Below are 22,500 nucleotides of genomic sequence, written 5' to 3' on the forward strand. Positions count from 1 at the left end.
ACACGCGCACTTGTTTCCATTCTCTTTGTCGCTTATTCGCAAAACGTATGCCCACACTTACTACGGTGTCACATTTAGAAGCTAAGTGTGGAGTCGCGCTTGGGGTAAGTCGGTCAGTTGTGGCAGCATCTAAAACAAATCAAATGGGATTTGAAGTGTTTTCAAAATCGATTCCGGGCTAAAAAAAAACACATACACAATCCGTGCTCTTCAATTAAACATTGATTGATATTGAGTTTGAAAACGGAGTAAATTGATTTTTTTTCTTCTTCAAAATGGGATTTGTTTGTGGCCAAACCAATGAAAAAAAAAAAAAAATAGATCAAGATGTCTTTAAAGCTTCTTTGTGTGTAATTTCAAAACAAAATTGGTTGGCGACCAAATCTTGACCATTTTTCATATTGTGTTTGTGTGCCGAAACAATCCAACGATCCGAATAATGTATCATGTTGTCGATTTATTTTTGCAATAGATTTTCGCTGCTGGCGCTGAGATTTGGCATCGATTTGAACATGTTACGATTGTCTGGATTGTTGACATATGCGGTGCTGTTATTGGTGCTGACGCCACCGACGCCACCGTTGCTGCTATAGTTGTCGTTGCCAGCATCCGAATAGTGAATGTTACATTTTTCATCAACACCATCGGCCACATTGTTCATGGAATAACGTGGTTTGCGTAGCACATTTCGGCTGCCATCGAGTTCAAGCATTTCTTGAATGTTTAGCTCGAGTGGATCATAGGTGCCGCCCGTTGTATTTGAATCGAAAATGATATCGGTGATTTGATAATTTTCCGGATGTGTATCGTGTGTGGTTGTGGGAATTGAGGCTCCCAGAACGGTGGCCACATTAAAAATTGGCATCGGATGATTGTTATACGTGTCATTCATATATAAATCACTTTCTTCATTATCATCATCGTCCAAATGATTGGCCGCATGCAATAGTTTTGTGTCCGAGTATCGTCGAATTTTTGCATCGCTATCACAACTGATTGTATCCGGTGCCATCATAATGGCTGAATGCCGATGATACAATTTCGGATAGTCTTTATCATCTAGAATATCACTGTTCTCCAAAAATACGGACGACGTTGGATAGTGATGATGCTGTTGGTTGCTGCTACTGTTGCGATGCTGTCCGCTCGAGTGAACCTTAAACAAGCCATAGTCATTTTTGTGCTGCTGCTGCTGCTGTTGTTGGCCCAATGGATTGTTGGAAGTGGATGCGATCGTATTTGAGGAGGTGCCACCCGTTAATGGCATCGCTTGTGCTGAGTTGGGAATTTGATTGAGATCTAAACCGGAGCCATCCATTGACGAATGCACGCTACGCAACTGACTATTAGCTTCATACATTGTGTGAGCGGAATCGTGAAATGGTAATGGTGTCATCGAACCAGAACCCTGCGGACATGGTTTAAACGATGACTGACTGGAATCATCCAATTGCCAATCACGTTCATAATTTAATGGATTATTTTCAATGTTTGCCACGCATTGACTCTGCGCCATCGAACGATTATAGCCGGACGCACCGTTCGATGCATTCATCATTGCGGGCATTTGATTGTACTGTGGAAGATTGTGATGTCGGACGACAAGTACGGGTGACGGTGGTGATATTGGATGTATCTTCTCCGGTGCATTTTGAATGAGCAAAATTCTAAACGATGAAAAGAAAAATGACACAAATTTAACGATAAATAAAATTGGAGGAAACAGAAGCCAGCGATTGCAAGAGTTTTTCATCTTTCACATTACCGATTCCTCGCACGCCATCGATGACATAAATGAAGATACTGTCGGCATTGAATGTACATGAACACCACACCGCCCGTTAAACCAACGGTCACCACTACCAATTTTGTCCAGAATGGCCAACCGATGAGACCACGTTTCACTTCTTCGGCAGCACGTTCAATGAGCACACACAACGACCAAATCACACATAGCGCCGCTGCAAAATGGAACAAAACTGCACAAAACAAACGACGACGCTCCACACCCGACATATCCAAACTTCGCCACTGGAATTGCAACAGCGTGCGCGAGAAAAAGAGATAGAAAGAGAGAGAGAGAGAAAACAAATCACCGTTAAAATAAATTCAATCTAAATATTGATTTGTTTATTTGCTATTTGTGCTGTTTGTTTAATCTGCGCATTAAATCGAACTTACCTCATTGAATGGCTTTATTTTGGTGTGCATTATAAATGGGAATTTGCACAATTCGCACGAGTTCGTTTCGGACGCTGTCAACCATTGCTGCAAACACGTTTGATGGACATATTTTAAGCTGCCGGAACAATAGCATGGCGTCAGCAATGGATTCTGTGGATCACTTTCGCAATGGCATATTCGACAAATGTCGCCGCTATTTTGTGACGCTTGGCTGCTACTTGACCCAAATCTGTTAATTTGAAGAAATAATTTAGTGAAAATTACATGTTTGATTTGGGGCTTTTCAGATGAGGATTAGCAAAATAAATTTAAATTGGAATCAAAAGCAAAAAATGGGAAAAAACACTTTTTTTTTGAAATCATCGACCACTTGATCCATAACGTCGGATCAAAGTTGGTGATATTTCACATTTTTTTAAATTTCCAAACAAATCAAAAGCATTTCGCATATCAAATTATACATGTTCCATAATCGATTATACCACACTCTTTCGTATTTTGTAACAAATTTTTTTATTATTTGCCGAAAAAAAGCATCAAGAGTATCAAGAGATGGAGAGGAAGAGAGCTGATTACTGATTCATAGCGACCCGAGTTCATTAATTAAATGTCTGATTGCGATTGCCGTCACTGCGTTTCCATTTCCGCTGAATCGACAATGATTTGAATTGATATATTCAATTTTGTGTACTCATATGAAATGTGCACTTTTTGAGATTGCGCTCTCAATAACTGGCTGTTAATTAATCGTTGTGTGTATGTCTCCCTCTCTCTCTCTCTCTCTTCATTCTGCCCCTCTCCATCTCGATTCAAAAATAGATAATATTCACACACAAAACCGTGGCCAAATGTATAATTCAACGATAGAATTTCGAATCGTACGTAAATGTTGGCATACGCTGCGGTCACCAACCGCAGCATATAATTTTGATAGCAATTAAAATGGTATCGATATAAAATGGAAATTGCCTTGAATAGTTCGCTGTAGTGTAAACTTATTTCTCAGTCGAAAAGCCATAAACGTTTGCAAGCACTTATTCATTTGTCAAATTGCAATCAGATTCTTCATATTGTTCGAAACGAAGACAAAAATGGTTAAACGGCAAGAGAACCGAAGCAACAACAACTATATCTGAACATTTTAAATATCAGGAATGACCAAATGGCAATATTGGCTTCATAAAGATGTGTAATTCTAAAGCATTTTGCTCATTCCTAAAGAAGAATGAATCTATTCTAGCGACTCGAGTCTCTCCATTAGAAAGCACGTGCATACATCATCGAGTTATAAAATAAGCAAATACACGAATTTGTCAACAAAATCAATCATTCATTGAGCAATATGAGGCTTTTTCTTATTATCGTCGTCATTCGTTTGCCATTCTATCACATTGTCTTTCGTCGTTTCGAATGTGTCGAAAGGCGGTTGTTGTTTTTTTTGCATGCTTTCGCTCTGAACAGAAAGCTCAGTGCAGACACACATTTTACATTGTTTGGGCTGTGACACTTATTCATCTGACATAAATACATTCATCATTTTTTTCTTGTCTGCTAGAGTACCATTTGTTTGCTTCTCCATCAATAAATTTCGCAAAACGTGTGCCTGTGTTTTGGTCGCGCGGACTGAAATGGATGTGCACATCGAAAGAAAAATATATTAACCTTTAATGAGCACAAATAAGCAAATCTTTGCATTATCATATTTGAGTTCACAGAGGAAAGAGAAATATTTGAAAGCATCGAAACACAAAAGCTATTGACTTGGTGATCGGCAGTACACACACACACACACACAAGCATTGTACACAACAATTTACTGTTCGCTATTTGGAAATTGAAGAGGAGAGTGGAAAAAGTCGAAAGAGATCAATTCCCGAGAAAAAAAAATGAATTGAAAGACGAGAATATTCACTTTTAGCTTTAAGAATGGAACGGAAACGGTTTTATATAAGAGAAGCAAATAAGAAGCGCAGCTGTATTAATAATCGGAAATTCTATTGTGCGCGGTTTTGGTCTTCGAATTGCTAATGTAGGTGCTGTGCGTCGGTCTATCGGTTGGCATTGGAATGCAATGAGCCAAACGAGAAGCAATTTTCATCGGAATTAATACGCAATTACGTTAAAAATAGCAAAAATGGACCTGGTCTTTTGAAATCCAGATCCCTCTCTCTCTCTCTCTATCTCCGAAGCACGTAAACATCTTCTCTCCTCACGGTATAAATACACGATGACTTTGGCTTTATTGTAGTTGCCGTGTTTTCGAAAGTGCTTGACGTCTCTCTGATTGTATTTTTCTTCATCTTTAAAATTACGGACTTGTGAACAACAAACATACACGCACACTCAATGATGACCCGAAGAAGTCTCTATTTTACAATTAAAGTGCGCGCGCTCGCTCGCTCGTGCGACTCGTTTTCCATCGAAGGTTGAAATGTTTGATTGTCCATAGCACAGAAACGTCATTCATCGAAGCAGAAAATAGAAAATGTTTTGTATTTGTTATTATTATTTTGCGAGTGTAAACTACAACGAGTTGCAAGTACGTTTCGCGTTTGCTTTGCTTTTGCTCGCACTTCTATGAATGTCAATAGCTGTATTATAAATATATATTTATTTTCGTTTCAGAATGATCGCATTCGTTTCAAATGTTGGTTTCAAGTCTGTGTCTGTCTCATTCTGGCTCACTCTTCCACACAATTAATATTTCTTCAACGCTAATATGAATATTCAAGAAGGAAACCCGACGACGACAACGACAATGACGCGGAATTCCATGCGATTTGATTTGTTCACGCTTGTTCAGAGCTGTCGCACTGAGTTGCGTCACATCGCAAAAGGGAATCATGGAAAATAGTGATTGTGTGCTGCTATTGTTGCCACTGCTGCATGGCACACGACATGTCATTCTGGTGGCAGTTTTTTTTTTCTCTTCCTACCCTATTTTAATTTGACGTTGATGCGCTGCTGCTGTTGCCGCCACATGTTCAAGGAAATACAATTAAATTGAATAATCATCGGCATTTAATCGATCCAATGTAATAAATTCAGCTAAGTGATATATCAAAAATTTATATATATACATATATATACACTACCGTGTAAAAAATATATCAATTTGAATTTGATCTGTTTTAATCTTCATACAAATTTGATCATTTTTCACACAGTACAAATTCAAATTGCTATATTTTTGAAATTCATGAATATTTTTTGATGAAACCTCTGTGATTTACTATTGAAACGTTGTAGAAACTATGCACAAAATATCAAGAGTGCAGGTGTTTCCGAAATATGTTAATGAGTCCACCAAAAATGGTCAATTTGTATGAAAAATACCTAGTGGTTCCAAACTTTTGCACGGTAGTGTATATATATATATATATATGGTGCATGAGCACACGCAACGCAAATACACATGAAAAAGGAGAAAAAAAATTGTCGATTAAAAAGCATATAGGAACAAAAATATCGAACGCGCGCGCCCGACATAAACTATGTGATACAAACACACATTCCTATATGGGCTCAACGCCAAAATAGACAAACAATCAAAAAGAAAGCTTTTAAACATACAGCTGATTATTGATTTTTGTGCTTTATTCCTTTTCCATTTCCAGTGGTCTCTCTCGGTCTGCAATGGCATTTGTGTGTGACTTTTTATCTCTTCGCTTGCTGTTCGTTTGTCACAAGCACACATACACTCGATTCGATCGCACGCTCGCTACTATCGGCCATTGTGAATTGTGTGTGTGTGTGTGTGTGTATGTGACAGCGGAGAGAGTTTTGTTGCTTAATCGTCCGGATGTACGCGACATGGATAACATGCCCAAAAAAATATCAGAAAATTCAAAATGTGAATGTTTCTGAATGCCAAGTGATAAAGTGTGTGTGAGAGAGAAAACAATAGCAGCAGCAGCAGCAGCAGCAGCAGCAGCAGCAGCAGCTGAAAACCGATTTATTTCAAATTGATGATCGCGACTCGAGCAAAATAATAATTTTCCATTCAATAATTCACAAGCAATTTTTACACATATTGCCAATACAGAGATAATTACAAATCGCTCGATTGTTTATGTGTGCCAATTGAAATGCACGCCTATCAATCGGAATGTGCACAAGGTATGCGAATGGAATTGCAAATGTGCGAAATTCTTCGAAGACTGTTTTGCGTTGTCAATTTGCATAAATTGTTGATGAGATGTTCCAAAATTCCCCGACAACAACAAAACTAGAATTTTTGATATGCCGACAATCAAGACTAGAATTTGAAGATATTCATCAACTATGCAGCAAGAATATCTCGCCACGATAACAAAAAGAAAACATGCCACGATGCAATTTTTATCTTAAGCAGAAACTTATCGGCACTATTTATATTTCATAATTGGATACATACCTAACATTTGGCAATTGTGCTGTCGTCCCCATGTTCCACTCCATATTCTCAATATCGGATGATATTTTACCACTAATCATATCGTTGTTATGATGCATTTTCTTAATTAATTACGTGCGTGTGTGTGTTTTTCAACTTCTCTTTCTCCTTTTCTCTCTTCACTAACACTATGCGTATTTTCCGCTTTTATTTATATATGCTAAACTATTACGAACAATAAAAAAGAGAGCGACTGAATCGCGCAGTGGATGTGTCACGGAACAATCACCAAAATTAATAATTTTCACACCGCTTTTTTTCTTCCTTCAATTGAGTTTTGTTATGTTTTCTGTTGAGTTTTTTTTCTCTATTTTTCTCTTGTGTATTTTGTCACGGAAATTCTTTCACGTGTTATTCCTAGATTTTCGTTTTCTTTTATCGACAAATCGTCGTCATTTTGTATGGAGTATTTATCAAACAATAAGAATCGCGATAAACGTATTCGTTCGCAATACAACGAATATAGAAGAAGGGAAAATAAAACGTAAGCCGGACCGTCGTTTCAGTGTCCCTTATTTCGAATGCGATAGAATCATTTATGTCGATCTAATCGGGGCCGAAGCTTTAATTTTAGCGCGCACAAAACACATCTATCAATTGATATTGAATTCTCTTCTCTCTCAATCGTTTTCTATCGCTCTATCACTGATAACACGATAACGGTTAATGGATCGGCCTATGACCATGGACTCCTATGACCCGCCAAAATCACTACTTCAATCACATTTGTATAAATATGATTGTTAGCCAACAACGTTCTTAGCTCCTGCTGCTTCTGTTTTTCCACTTTGACTCACGGGAGTTTTCTAATTGCCATTCATTGCACTGAAGGAGCAAAACATGTTTCAATCATTTCATTTGTTGTTTTGTTTTTTTTTTTCTTTTACATTTTAAATTGATTATTTTCTTAATTCCGTCTGTTTGAGTTTGTGTACTATTTGTTTTTCCTTTTGAAACTCGATTGTTATTTACTTAAAAATAGCACTAACACTGTTTATCCGTCACTTTCAATTCTCGGCGAGTGGGTACGATAATAACAAGGCGACTATATCAATTGCGCGCGCTTCGACAGATAAAATTTAATGAAAACAATTTTTTTTTCGGTTTTAACCTTTTTTCTTTTGCGCGGAGCGTTTTGTTATTTGGTCGTGTGTGTGTGTGTGTGTGTGTGTGTGTGTGTGTGTGTGTGTACGGTGTGGTGTGGCGTATACGTGCGCGCGCTCGTTTGCGATCTGTGTTTTCGTTTGGCGAGAGAGTTTCAATTGGAATCAGTAGATTGGCGTGCTTGCATCGTTGACGGCTTTCACATGCACGCATCGATTGTTTGATTATATATTTATCTATATATCGTTAAAATGTGCTGATTTTTTTTTTCGCCAGCGATTGTTGTTTGTTGTGTGCGATTGTCAACCTTCTTTGCCAATCTCTCTCTCTCTCTCTTTTTCTCCGACGCTGTGTGATGTATATGTGTGTGTTTAATTCTCTCTGTCCTCCCTTCTAGCTTCAAACACACACTTTCACGCCGACAATCAGCTGAGAGCTCTGTGTAAGCTGTTTACTTCGTTTCGCACGATATATTCGGTTTTGTGTCGATCGAATTAGTCTTAATTTTGGTTGTTTGCCGTTGTTGCGAACACGATACGTGTCCGTGTGTGTGTGTATGTATATATGTGAATAGATGCCTTGAATTTGTTTTACATGCACTTGGTGAAATGAAACCAAACGTTCTCGTCTCTGGTTCGTTCGCGGTTCAATGTTTTCAGCGAAACTTGAGACTGTTGCTGTTGCCGTTGTTGTTGTTTTCACATTTTATGCACATCGATGGAATTCTGTCGCTTTCAATTGGTCCGTGGCTTTGTTATTGTTTTCATGACACCGTTTTGTACATCTGCATTCAGATTACTCACGTGTTCCCATATACCACATACCACATATTCCAAAAACATACAGGAGCCGCGTCTTTTAAATATCTGTCGCGTCGCAATTTCGCTCACTGTTTACGCTTGAAGAGCAAAGAATCAAATTGGATTTTCCCCCGCCAATGAAATGCAAAGCGTCAGCAATACTCTCCTGTTCAACTGAATATGTTGACCAGAACCGCACCGAATTCCATACGCTGTTGTTTGACGATTGATATCAGATATGGTGCTTGCTTGGATGTTCTATTTTCAGCTACATTCGTTCATCTCACGCTTTCGAATCAATTTCCTGGGCAAACGAGAAAAAGAGTAAAGGAACCATTAAACAGATAAAAAGAAACAACAACATTAACACAACAAGGAGATGTATAATATTATTTGTTTGGGGTTCATATAACACAAAATACGGTAGCTTAAAATAACAATTGCTGTTTATTTAAATATAAATTTATAGAAGCGCGAGCGCGAATGAACGCGAGAATTTCAATCTCTTTTAGCAGCAGCAGTAGTAACAACGCAAATAAAACCAGCTTACGGATTCCTCATCAAAATGCAAACAGTCAGAGTGAGTCGAATGTGAGATAACACAGAGCAACAACAATAATAAATCAGCATGCCGCCACCAGTTGGTGAATGATGGCGAGAGCGAGAGAGGAAAAGAGTATGACAGAGAGAGAGAGAGAGAGAGAGAGTGTATGTGTAAGCACACAAATCCCGACCACGAACTAGAAAGGAAGAAAAAGCACACTGATGTGAAATCAGCGTCAAACGATCGTCCAGACATTTGTCATTTGGTGAGAAACGATGTTATTTGCACAAAAATAAACAATGTCTTTCGTTCGGTGTGTGTTTGCCTAACTGTAAATAAAGCGAAATTGATCAGATCCGCAAAAAGTGTGTGGTTTATGCACGTTCTCTTTCTCCATCTATATTACTGTCATTATAAATTTTTGGGACGATGACGCGCTCACGCGCACACTCGCTTGCGTTTGCTTATTCGCTGTTGTTTATTTTCCTTTAAAATTTGCATGTTTGCGTGAAGTAATCTGCAAATTGCACGGTGGCTCAGCATTATCACTCTTCTTTCCGCACTCTCTCTCTCTCTCTCTCTCTCGTTGTTGCTGTTGTTGTTGTTGATAGAATGACTTTTTGGCAATAAAATCATAATATCTTGTTTATCTTAGTGTTATTACTCAATTCCCTTGGCAATTTTCACTTTGTGCCTTTTTTCTGCTCTCCTGTTGCGTTCTGTTTTTGGATTTATTCGTTTTAGGAATTTTAATCATTTTTTGCTTCGTTTGAACTCAAACAACAATGACAAAGCATTCCAGCGCACAAAAATTGGTGATAATCAAAAGTTCACATTTTACCGAAACGAAAGGAAATAAAAATCATTGATACTGTCAATTCAGGTGATATGCAAATTCCCATTTCAATTACGAGCCCAATATAATAGCCCGAGACCTTTTCAATCATTCTGTAAATGCAAAATAACATCGACGACGAAACACAGAATGAAACAAAAAAATTCACTTCTGATTATTTGGTTGCATTAACAGTGAAAATAGTAAACAGAGAGCGAGAGAGAGAGAGAGAGAGCAGAAAAAAGACAAACAAACTGGGTTGTCGTTATGGTACGGTAAATTGCATGCGCGCATAGACAAATGATAATCGGATTTAAAAATAGACATGTTTCACAAATTACAACCAGTTTTTCATTTGTTTTATGACTCTTTACTGCCATTTTTTTTAAACCCTTTATCACATTTCGGTTCCTAAAGTAACCAGATACGCCAGACGCTATAGCTATGAAACCACTGAATATTTTTACATTCTTGTTTGGAAACAAATGTAGGGAAATGAACTAGCTTTCATTTTATACTTTACAGGCTACAATCGGCTGGCTAAATGGAAAGTTTTTTCTGTTCATGTACTGCTGTAAAAAAAAATGCGAAATTATAGCAGAATTCCACATTTTTCCTCCTCTTATCTTGTGGGTTTTTACATTCTTTTCAATTGTCAAACTAGGACTCGTAGGACCAAAACACATCAATTTAAATTTCTGCATCATTAGTTTTATGAAATTTAATTTTTTCAAGCTTTTATAGTGATTTGACACTTTTGACTCTTTTCCGATTTTCTCGACAAATAAGCAATTTTTCAAAAATCTAAGTATGAGGTTTTTCTTCATTTATCGTGGCACAAAACATATATCAAAATGATTCAAAAACAAAAAATTGTGCATCAAAGGGTTAATTCATCATTCCGTTCGTTTGGTCGTTCGGTTATTTTTCTGTTTTTTTTTTTTCGTGTCTTTGCTGTGTGTTCCAATAGTTTTCACATATTGATAGTGTGCATGTAATGGTCGTGCGTGCATTTTTCCACGGTCAACCATAGAGATAATCGAAACGATTTTCATTTTTATGTCACACTTCCCACTGCATCAGTGTGGTAAAATCCGATCCGGGTGATTATAATCGATTATTAATTAGACTTTTTTTCCCTCGAGGTGGGTGGAGGGGCGCATTGTTTGCTTGTTTCATCAGTCATAAAATAGACGACATTTCATTTATCACATCGAGTAAATGGAGCACATGTCTTGACACATGGATTTTTGTGGCTGGATATTTTTCTTTTGGGTCCGTATGAGCTCACATCGATGACCAATACTGCTTCACTCATTTAAACAATCAACATAACAATGATTTCATTTTTAAGAATATGACATTCGAATTAACCTTTTCGTTTCTTTACATCTCTTTGTTTCGAACAAAAACGTCTCTAAAATGCTGATGCAGCTGCGGCTGCCGCGACTTTTATTCCAGTTTGTGTTATCAAGCTCACAACAAAACGTGCTCATGTATACTATAATTTTTGTTTTGCTCATACGTGATTATTATTTTAAGAAATGTGACTGTTGCTCTCTCTCTCTCTCTCTTTCGCTCGTTGCGTGTATGGTGTGCTATTTACAAACCAATGAATTTTCGAATACAATTATCAATGGCTTTGCTAATGCACATTTGTCAAGTATATGTACATGAAAACAACATTGTCATGTGTTATTTTTATTTCTTCGTGTGATTATCTGCTTTTGTTCCATAGTTTCGTGTATGATCGAAACTTTCGAAATTCGATTCACTCTTCATATATTTTACCCATTCGAATATCGCGTACATATCAAACGGAAGCTGGAATATATCACGAAGGAAAAGAGAAACAGAAATGATCTCCAAAAAAATGCATTAGTCAAAATGCAAAAAAAAAGCATCGCCTACATGAAATTGAATTGGTTTCGAACGTTTTACCGAACGTCAAACGACGCATACATGCATAGCATTAAAAACAGACACACTGAACTTTCAAAATATGCGCGACTATATGCTATGTTACGTACAGCTCAACATAGACCGAAACCAAAACGATCCAAAATACAGCTTGACCGCTGGGGCCACTTGCATGCTATAAATCATTTATTGAATACTAATACCATTTGCTTTGATTATTTTTCGCTAGTTGTTGTTTTTTGTGTCTTTCGTTATTGTGTTGTGTCTTATATTGTTGTTATTTTACGTCGATTTGGGCGTCTTCAATGTTTCGCTTCTTGCATTTGTATTTTCCAATTCAATTATATAAATGCGGTGAGTTGTGTGTTTGAAGACAAGCAATCAGTCCAACAGCAGAGGACAATGATCATAATTACCGTGCAAAAGAGTATGAAAACTGCAATAAAAACGAAATCGCAACTATTGAATTAAAAACAGCAACAGCAACAGCAACTAAAAAGAAAAAAAAAGAAACAACTATCGAATGAAAAAAGAGCCCACAAATCAGCCATATTCTGTACGTGATACGGGCAAGTACACATGTGCCAGTGCATATATATTCCATTTAGACTTTTTAGCACCGTTTGCCGATTACCATGCATCGGCATTCGACACGAAAGCAATACAAAGCAGCCATTTGTGGATTGAGCAAAAATCGTGTATAAACGATGGCCAAAATGTACGCGTGAACACTCGCTCGCATAATCCAAACAACGATTACCGATTGTTGCAGTTGGCAAGAGATTGCGTTACATTTTCACACTTCAAAGTCAACGTAATTTACTTGAAAAATAACACACACAAAATAATCTGGTGTTTCATCGTCGAAAGCGAGATAGAGATTTATGTCGCATTTGATTCTCAAACAGCGGTATCAACAATGAACATTCGATTGTCGCGCTACGTAAAGAGAATCGAAATGGAATGCTTCGAACAAATTTTTCATCGAAATCAAACAATTGATAGATGCTTTGCTATGTAGTTGCGTGTATTTTTCGCATTCACCCATGCAGAAATTGTTGCAAGTTCTGTGCGTATGAGAATTTGTTTTTCTCTTTTGTTTGGGTCAAATAAAAATTGTTGCCATCATCCATTCATTGTTTTATTTTGTCATGCAACTACTAGAATGAGCATTTTTATTTATTTCAATTCAAGTTCTTCCATTTCATCTCTTGGTTTTGATCAAATTCAGCTGTTGGCTTCGATATTTTTGTTTCAATTAAATTCAGCTTTGACTTGGTTAGTACAAGACCCGTTACGAGGCAACTTGAACAACCGGAATAATAGACGTAATCAATTTTCTTATCCCTGAAGCGTCACCAAACCCGGAGTAAAATACGTACACTTTGATTTACGGAACTTGGGAGGAGGAAGAAGATGAAGACGAGATTGATATCGTAAAACATCGTTCATTTCCCATCGAATCATGTGTTTGATTGCTACATTTGATATCGATTTTAAACTTTCCGGATTTTGGTTTCTCTTCCGAAAGAGTTCTAGTAGACCCGTTAAACAACAGTCGAATCCAGTTTTTCAGTTTTTCTGTCGTCGTCGTTGTTGTCGTTTCTCGTCTTTCGTCATCACTGACGATGGTACTGTTAAGTAAACAATGCGTTTGGTTAAGATATCTATCTTAGATAAGATATTAAGATAAGATAAGATAAGATAGATAGTATCTATTATCTTATCTAGATAATTTTCTGTTCAGATTTTTTTCGACTATCTATCTGTCGTTTTTTAGATAAAAATTAAGATATTCATCAAGTAATTGTATCAGAGATTTGATCGATACCAAATGATGATTCACACTACAGATTTGTCCTACTTGTTGAAAAAATATACACATCCCATTTATAGAAGAAAATATACTCCAAAATCAGTGTAAATCACGTAAATCTTCCAACTGAAATTTTTTTGTTGATTGGGATATTTTTCAAAAATTAAAGTTTTTAAATTAAAGGCCAAATTTCGTGCATTTTTCACAGAACAAAAAAAAAATTGAAACAAATTCATCAAATTGACATATGAATAAAGAATGATATATTTCTGAAAAGATTATCTTAAGATAGCTCAAAGATATCTATCTTTTTCGGAAAAAAGATAAAAAAAGAAGATAAATTTAAAAAAGATATCTAGATAGATTTGGACATTTTTGAGATTATCTCGTTTTTATCTAGATATTTTTTCTGGGACAGAACCAAACGCTGAACAGTGTTAACGCCAGTGTGTTGTTTTGGTTGGATCTGGTTTTTATTTTCGGCACACACTGTTGCTGCTCATTACTTGAAAGCGAAGTTGGCTTTAGTGTTTGTTACTACCATTGTGTTGTTGCTGTGCTTTTCTTTGTTCGTCCATCGTGTGGCTCGAACAAATGCCGAGCACAATCCATAACCGTTGATACCAATCAAAATTGAATAATAAATACCATGTCCTTTAATACCAAGTCAATTATTACTTTAGCATAACGACAAACCACTATCCAAACATCTAAACACACACACAAAAGCCAAATCATTCAAAGAATGAAAAAAAAAAAACGAAAGCATGTATGCAATTACGGAGCCGGCCAAACATGAACTATGAGAGTTCACAGAAGAAAAAATTGCTGTTGTTATAATTTTAATTGCTTTATACTTATGAAAAAACCGAAATAAAAATCATTCGAGAGATTTCCATATCGTCAAAGACAGGTCGTTGTATTGGCTGTCACACTGAAGACTTGATTCTCAAGCACTTAGCGAGAATTTCAACGAAGAGGGAAAAAATTCGTTGTTTTTATGTACGGTATTCAGATGGCACCAATCAAACACATCAAATAGAAATTTTGTCGAGATTTTTTCTTTCTGTGGTCGTTGGAGCATTCGTAGTAATCACCACTCTTTCGCTTCTTTTTGCTCACTCATACTGTCTCTTATATCTCTCTGTCTTGATCTGGTTACCGCTATCTTTCACATCAATTTAATATTGGCGACATCGAATCGGAATCACAGACCCTTTTTCAATTTTGAACGCAATAACCGAAAAATGTTCAACCCGGTCGAGAAGCAACGAGAGATCTGAGCAAAAACTACGCAGAAAAACATTGAATCGAATAAATGCTACCGACTCTACTTGATGTTCTATAGATTACTTATTCTGATTCTGTCAACCAAAATCATGGCACTTGATCGTGCGTCACATGCTATATCAAAAACAACACACAAACACATGATGTTATGGTCGTTGCCACTCTCATATTTAGCTTTATGTCGTTTTTTTTTTTTGCTTTATCTGCGCGAACCGTTTTTTTCTATTTCTTTCTTGACGCATTTTCAACTTGGGCCAATAATTACACACCAGAATAACGAAATAAAATTATAAGCTAAGAAAAAAAATACCGTGAACACAACATACACAGAAGATCAAAAAAAATATCACAAACCATTTTGAGCTCGCTTGTGCTGTGAATGGACTATGAATTAGCTCCGTGAATGGAAAGCACACAGCAGAGAACGACAGAAAAAAAAAACTAAAAAGAATCAAGCAGTGACATGAGAGAACGAGATGGCCATATACACGCAAACACCGCATAATCGAGAATTGAGATCTGGGTGCGCGAATACATTTGTTTAAGTCGCATATACAACACACATGTTAGCGTATGCGCACGGCATCGTACATTTTTACTGTCTGTCACCGTCTTCTCTCACTCTCTCTCTCTTTCTCGATTCAGAACATTCAGATGTGTAATATGTGCACCGAAAACACAACCCAACCGTCTGTTTGAGCCGAATAACAGAGCGTGGTTTTTTCTTTTCTTTCGTCAAAATAGCCGCGCGGCGAGCTAGTATGGAACCAGATCGACGTCTGTTTGCATGGGATTGGCTGTTGCTGTATTGATTGGACTTGTATTGAGATCACAACATGTTTGGTGGTTTTGTGTTTCATCCATTCGGTGCGCTTTTTTTCGGTTCGAATTGACGTTTTCGAAACGATTTGGTATTTTTTTTTTTCTGTTTTGCTCTCTGCTTATTCAGTGTCCTTTGACGATAACACCTCAAAAGACGATGATATGACTGCACAAAAATGACCGCGCACACACATATCAAATAAGCGCGAATAAAATGAGGCTTTCAATTCGTTTTATTTATATTTCTTTCGTTATTGTTGTTTTCATTTTGTCAAAGGTCGCATTATCAGCGGTCACATTCTTAATGCGTTCAATAAAACAATTGAACGAAAACCGATTTACAAAAAAGAAATCACTGTTTAGAGCGAACTGTCTTCATTGCCATTCACGCATATATGCGATCTTGACACTCTCTCGTTCTCTATCTCTCCTGTTCACGCTCGATATTTTCGTTTGTTTTAAACTTCGGTTAGTGTCCGACACTACTCTACTAGTTTGTTCTCTCTCTCTCTTTCTCTCTCTCTCTCTCTCTGAGCGTATTACTGCGTGCGTTTTTTGTCTTTTCATTTTTGTATTTTCCTCTGTTTATTTCATTTTTTTTTTACTCAATTCATCGTTTTTTTCTGTGTTCAGTTTCGTTTCAATATTGTATAATTTTCGATGCATGGGCACTACAATTTACATCACGCGTGTATAACTGCACTGCATGTGAGTGACTTAACATATGCATTCGAATGATTTTCAAGTAAAAACCAAATAAAATACAGAATGAAGAAAAAAAAAACGATACGTCAGAAGAAGCAAATGAAAAAAAAAATCAACTTGCAATGCCATTGATTCTTATGTGATGAGGCAATTTTTTTTCTTCTCTTCTTCTCGCTTGATTTCGTGAGATCGCGGTTCGGTGTTTTGGCTATTGTAAGGATGAACATTGGAACAGCATGATGCAGCATACGAGCATCATTCACTGGAAGGTGCATCCAATTTGTTGGATAAAATCCAAAGGCGCATTACATCAACAATAGACACAAAGAAAATGGAATAAATGTCGCTTTATGATTATGACGCATATTCGCTTCAAGAATTGTTCCATATCTCGCTTTCTCTGAGCATAAGTAGATTTGTGCGTTGATTTCCTTCCATTTTATTATGATGTGGCTGTCAAATGTTATACAATGCAGTGCATCATGCGGGATCTACCAAGACATTTATTCAATACAAACAGAAGAAACAGAGAAGCATTCCTATTGAGCATTCAAACTACGAGCCGACTTCAGCATACATTCGAATTTCTGTGGCACAAACGATAAATCAAAATCACACATCTCTTATTACGCAAATTGTGTGTTCACACACATGACAGAAAGGAAAAAAAGAGCCCAAAAAACTTACGTGCAAATTGCTGCTTCCTCCTTCAAAATCGTTTATTGTTGGCTCAAGCACCCAAAGTCAAGCCATTGAACGGGAATCTTTTTATTTTTTATCGTCTTTCTTCTTCTTCTTCTTTTTTTTTTTCAAAATCAAACCAGTCTTTCAATTTTTCGTGTTAAACACTTTAAATAGCTCTGACTTGATTTTTATTTTCGTGTCTGTCCCTCTTGCCGTGTTTTATTTTCTGTTTCTTTCTTTATTCCTTGCCTTCTTTTTCTCTCACTCACTTATTTTTCGTTATTATTTATTCAATGGATTCCAATGTTATTGCACAAAAATTGTGGCCAAATTGATGGTGTGGTCGTGGTTTTTCGCCGTCAACCTTCAAACACAATGAGCAAAAACACTTAAACACAGAGCCAAGTGGCAAAATAATGCTTTCTTAGCGCTTGTTCACTAACAACGAGAAACTAACGCAGAAATAAAAGCCAAGCAAGCAATGCCAATGTTTGCCATATAGAAAAATTATTAGACCGATAGCGACACAATTGCTTATTTATTCTCTCTCACTCACTGTCTTCACTGAATCGAATTGATGGAAGGAAAACCAAAAACAACAAACGATTACCAATAAATTAGAATATTGCTTTTTTAATGTGGTAAGTTCGTTTCAAATTCTTAGTTGAATTCTCTGTTCTTTGACTTCTATGTTGGATTTTTGTTGTTGTTGTTGTTGTTGTTGCTGTTGCAGATTTCCCATACCCAACGCAAAATAAAACACACCAAAAATTGGACACCAATTACTTTTTTTCCACTGTGTAGAGCGAAAGAAAAAAAACAACCTTTTGTTATTATTATTTCTACTGGTGCTGCTTCTGCTGCTGCTGCGTTAGTGCAGACAAACAATGCGAAACTCACTTCGCATTACAACCCACCCGTACACAATATGTGCCAAAGAATACTTTTTATTTTTGTATGTCACACAATAAAAAATTATTTATGTACATTTATATATAAGTGAACAGCAAAAGAAGAAAAATTATAATAAGAATTACATGTATATATGGATTTATATAGATGTGCTTTTTGAGCAAAGACGACCGAACGTATGCCTGACCAACCGAACGAGTGAGGGCAAGACAGCGAAATAAAATCAACAACAAAGATGCACTTTTCGAAGTTGGTCTTTTCGGCGCATGTATCTGTTTATGGCCGTACGTTTTGTACGACGACACCGACGACGACGACGACGTTTCCAATTTACCACTGTATTGATTGCTACTGTGTGTTGTCTGTTCTGTTTTTTTTTTGGCTCTCGCTTTGTGTATTAATGTGTGTTGGCTTCGTTGTTCATGTTTGTGTGTGTGTTTGTGGTGAGATTCATTGTTTTGATTTTCTATATCTTTTGCGCACACTGACATATGGCACTCGTCGCATGCTCCGACATATTCTTCAGTTACTTTGTTTCTTTTTGCGACAAAATTATTTTACGCAGAAATTGTGCGATTGTAATATTTTTGGTGTCATTAAAATTGTTCCATCTTTTCCCCTAAAAATCACAAATGAGTTCGCTTCGATTCGTTTACCGATTAAGTTTCAACTGCAACGGAATGAATGTGTATGAAATATAAACAAATCGCATTGAACGCATCCATCGACGCCAATGACACACACACACACACACACACACACATAATTCAAGACAAAGAAAACGACGATGTTTTTGGCGCGCGAATTTTCATCAGTTTTTTTCTCACGATTAAATCAACGTCGAAAAATTCGTACGGAATCATCTCAAGTGATGATTGTCAATTGTGTTGCCGGTCATTTGGGAAAGTCGCAATGAACAAACGAAAGTGCACCGTCGGTGATTCATCCGTTCAAATGTATTCCAATCCAAAACAAATCAAATTGTCGAATAGCTGCGCGGAATTGTTGAATGACATTGATTTTGTGGATTTTGATGATGAATTTACATCGAGTGAAGGAACCAATGATGAGCAATTGACGACTGCAAGCACCAATTTCGTCACAAATCTGCTGGATGGAATTGATTTTGACAGTTGTGATGCGAGTGATCAACGCGATAAACTGTTGGATCTAAGCATTTGGAAACGATGTATCATCGATGAATGTCGCCGTGATGGACACGATTTGGTTGTCGCGGGCTATGAAGACGCTGGCAAGTGTGATAAACAGAAGACTGACTGTGGCAAACGGATGATTTGTCGCTTGCAACACTATTGGACACAGTGTCGAATCGAAGCTGGCGACATTGTCTCAATAGTAGCCGTTTGGAACACAAAAATCAAATCGTATTGCGTCACAAATACAAATGGATTTGTGGTGGTTCGACCCGATTTCTTGGTGTCCGGAACAACCGTTGTCAGTGGGCTGTTTTGCATGAGGAAAGCCGTTCTACAAGATCGATTCAAAGGCATCGAAGCTGGCATGAAAATTGTAAGTATTTGCTGTATTTCTTTCGAATTGGAATTGTAACACAACGCTTTGTTTTCCAATTAGATGACCGTCGGTTCCATAGTACATGAATTATTCCAAATTGTGCTGCGTCGACGGCTTACAACGCGTGAACAAATCAAAGCGGTCAGCGATGAAATGCTATCCGACGACGGAATGGCGTATACTTTGTATGCAAGCAGCATGAAATCGGCCGAGGCACGTACTGAATTTGATGGATTTTTGGAGAGAATCTACGAGTTTATGCAGCAATACGTGGAGGGAAAAGCACCAACGACTTCAAACAAAACGGTGAATAAAAAATACAAAAAATTATTAGTTTAATCAAACTGAAAAAAGGAACTCAAATTTCAGATTGAAAATTTTGACGGAACAATTGAAAGTATTCAGGACATTGAAGAGAATATATGGGTGCCTCGACTCGGGCTTAAAGGCAAAGTCGATGTGTCGGTGAATGTGAAGTGTCGTCCGAGGAATGGAGCATCAAAGAAGAAATCATTGTACATGCCTCTCGAATTGAAAACGGGTCGCGCCTCATTTTCCGCTGAGCACTCTGGCCAATTGATCATTTATCAAATGATGATGAGCGAAATCGAGCAATCAACCGTCGAATCGGGCCTTCTTCTGTACTTACGAGAAGGTGTAATGCGTGAAGTGAAAGGAACACACAACGAACGACGGGATTTAATACTTCTTCGCAATGAAATTTCATATTATTTAGCTAAACAATTTGAAGCGTATGCAAATATCGGTCAAAAATCATTATTCGACGAAGAAAATGGCACAAGTAACGATGATTTGCTCACTGAACTGATGCGAGTGTCATACATTCCCGAACTTCCCGAGCCAATCAATCGAGGCAACGTGTGTCCAACTTGTCCGTACAATATTTTATGTTCAGTTTACCTTAATCAAGATAGCAAAACACTTTCATCGCTCGATGCAAAGCATCCAATGCGTGAATTAGCGCCATTAGTTACTGCACACTTGAACGATGCACATATCAATTATTTCTGCCATTGGATCGGCCTGATGGTGTTGGAAGATCAAGAGAATAAAAAATGTAAGACACAATTCACAAAATTTTCTCATTGGGTGAAATCGACTAATTGCGCTCTTTACCAGTGAATCCAAATAAGGTGCTATGGCTTGAAACACCCGAACATCGTCAGAAGTGTGGCCGGGCTGTATGCGATCTCATATTGAATCCAGATGTTCAAAGCGATAAGGAGGGCGAATACATTCATGAGTTCAGCACAAAGATTGTCGATTTAACGTCATTCGGCTTCAGTCTGGGCAACTATTTAATTGTCAGCACACCGAAACGGTATTCAGTCGCCGCTGGACCCGTTATAGCGATCACGGAAAATGTCATCACACTCATTTTAGACAGGTTTTTATCGCATTTTTCAAAACAATTTTTTCACTTAGGTAGTACTCACTTGTGCGTGATATTCTTTTGCTCTGAAATTGCATTTCGTTTTTCAATTCCCTCTGAAAAAATTCTTCTTCTTCTTCTTCTTAAAACTAACTCCACTTGAGAACATTCTAAGCGCTGAACTACGATTGAATTCTACAATCACTTTTCAGAAATTTGTGTGATCGATACCGGAATGAAAAGTTCATCATTGATAAATATGAATCACAAACCAATGCCACATTCAATATGTCCAATTTGGGTGCCTTACTTGATACAACAGAAGCTGCCGAACGACTGAGAAAGTATGCCACTATTGAAAACTTCAAATTTTATTCTTTAACCAACATTTGTATTATCGATTCGAACTTTTTTTGCTGCGCAGAATTGTCATCGATCGTGTGCAGCCAACGTTTACGAAGACATTACCAAAAGTGATAACTACCAAAGGGAAATCCATTCTAATGACATTGAATGCAAACCAAAGATCGGCTGTGCTGAAGGCACTCACTGCAAATGAGTATTTATTGTTAAAAGGTTTGCCGGGAACGGGAAAAACGCAGACTCTAGCCGCCCTCATTCGATTACTAGTTCTCATGGAGAAATCCGTACTGATTACGAGTCACACACATTCGGCCGTTGACAATGTTTTGATGCGACTGCGAAAATGTGACAATCAAATAAAATTCATGCGATTGGGTTCTGCAAAGCGTATACATTCAGAGTTGAGGGAATGCAGTGAGGAATTTTATACATCGAATTGTAAAACGCCAGACGAACTAGCCGAGGTTTATAATCAATTTGTAAGTGAAAATGAGATATTGAAACACACAAACAAATATTTATATACCAAAAAATGCGGTTAAGTGATTTTTTTTTTCAATTTGCACCCAAAGTTTCATTGCGATTAGGGAAAAAAACTTTGGGTACGAATTGAGAAAAAAAATCACTCAACTTCAATTTCTAGTATATATTTGTGTGTGTGTGAACAGTTTCAAAAATGTTATTTACGAATTCCAGAGTGTGGTTGGTGTCACATGCTTGGGATCGGGGCATCCGTTATTAACGCAACGCGTGTTCGACGTTTGTTTAGTGGACGAATCGACGCAAGTGTTCCAAAGCACAGTGTTGCGTCCATTATTCTCTGCCAAAAAAATCATTCTAGTTGGTGATCCTGATCAATTGCCGCCGATCGTACGGTCACAAATAGGGAGGTAAGTTGTTATCACAAACAACAAAATGTTCATTGCCAACCAAATAGGATTTTTTAGACAAAATGCAAATTGATATGCCCTTTGTGAATTGCAGAAAACTAGGTGCCGACGAGAGTTTATTCGCTCGGCTAGACTCACCACAGGCAACCGTGGCCCTAACACATCAATATCGAATGAATAAAACCATAACCAAATTGGCCAATGATCTCACGTATCATGGCGAGTTGAAATGTGCCAATGATAATGTGTCCAATGCAACATTCAAGACGA

The 22,500-nt window shown here is 37.4% G+C and overlaps 2 protein-coding genes across 6 annotated transcripts in view; one reads left to right on the forward strand and one right to left on the reverse strand.

Moving 5' to 3' along the window:
- Positions 1 to 195: 195 nt before the first annotated feature.
- On the reverse strand, positions 196 to 18,386 carry LOC129577267 (uncharacterized). 4 transcript variants are annotated; one of them, XM_055464004.1, is made up of 6 exons: positions 18,177 to 18,386; positions 17,143 to 17,935; positions 6,581 to 8,827; positions 2,182 to 2,413; positions 1,766 to 2,031; positions 196 to 1,667 (listed from the first exon to the last, which is right to left on the reverse strand). In XM_055464004.1, the coding sequence occupies exons 3-6, from the start codon at positions 6,676 to 6,678 to the stop codon at positions 458 to 460; spliced, it is 1,806 nt and encodes a 601-aa protein (XP_055319979.1). In that variant the 5' UTR covers positions 6,679 to 8,827; positions 17,143 to 17,935; positions 18,177 to 18,386; the 3' UTR covers positions 196 to 457. The 4 variants fall into 4 exon arrangements, with proteins under 4 accessions (XP_055319979.1, XP_055319978.1, XP_055319981.1 ...); XM_055464003.1 differs by having other exon boundaries at positions 17,143 to 18,258; XM_055464006.1 differs by lacking the exons at positions 17,143 to 17,935; positions 18,177 to 18,386 and adding an exon at positions 15,283 to 15,334.
- The window catches only part of LOC129577266 (DNA replication ATP-dependent helicase/nuclease DNA2), a 5,083-nt gene continuing 955 nt past the window's right edge, over positions 18,373 to 22,500 (forward strand). Inside the window, exons 1-8 of one of the 2 annotated variants that reach the window (XM_055464002.1) lie at positions 18,373 to 19,581; positions 19,645 to 19,890; positions 19,954 to 20,662; positions 20,725 to 20,992; positions 21,190 to 21,321; positions 21,402 to 21,819; positions 22,037 to 22,230; positions 22,325 to 22,500. The exon at positions 22,325 to 22,500 is cut by the window's right edge and continues 377 nt beyond it. In XM_055464002.1, the coding sequence (XP_055319977.1) occupies positions 18,736 to 19,581; positions 19,645 to 19,890; positions 19,954 to 20,662; positions 20,725 to 20,992; positions 21,190 to 21,321; positions 21,402 to 21,819; positions 22,037 to 22,230; positions 22,325 to 22,500 (2,989 nt within the window). In that variant the 5' untranslated portion in view covers positions 18,373 to 18,735. Of the gene's footprint in view, positions 19,582 to 19,644; positions 19,891 to 19,938; positions 20,663 to 20,724; positions 20,993 to 21,189; positions 21,322 to 21,401; positions 21,820 to 22,036; positions 22,231 to 22,324 lie in introns of both variants that reach the window. The other variant, XM_055464001.1, reaches the window with a different exon arrangement.

Source organism: Sitodiplosis mosellana, unplaced genomic scaffold, assembly GCF_009176505.1.
Source record: "Sitodiplosis mosellana isolate CC-2019 unplaced genomic scaffold, AAFC_SMos_1.0 Smas_scaffold_6197, whole genome shotgun sequence".
NCBI classification, from domain to species: Eukaryota; Metazoa; Arthropoda; class Insecta; order Diptera; family Cecidomyiidae; genus Sitodiplosis; species Sitodiplosis mosellana.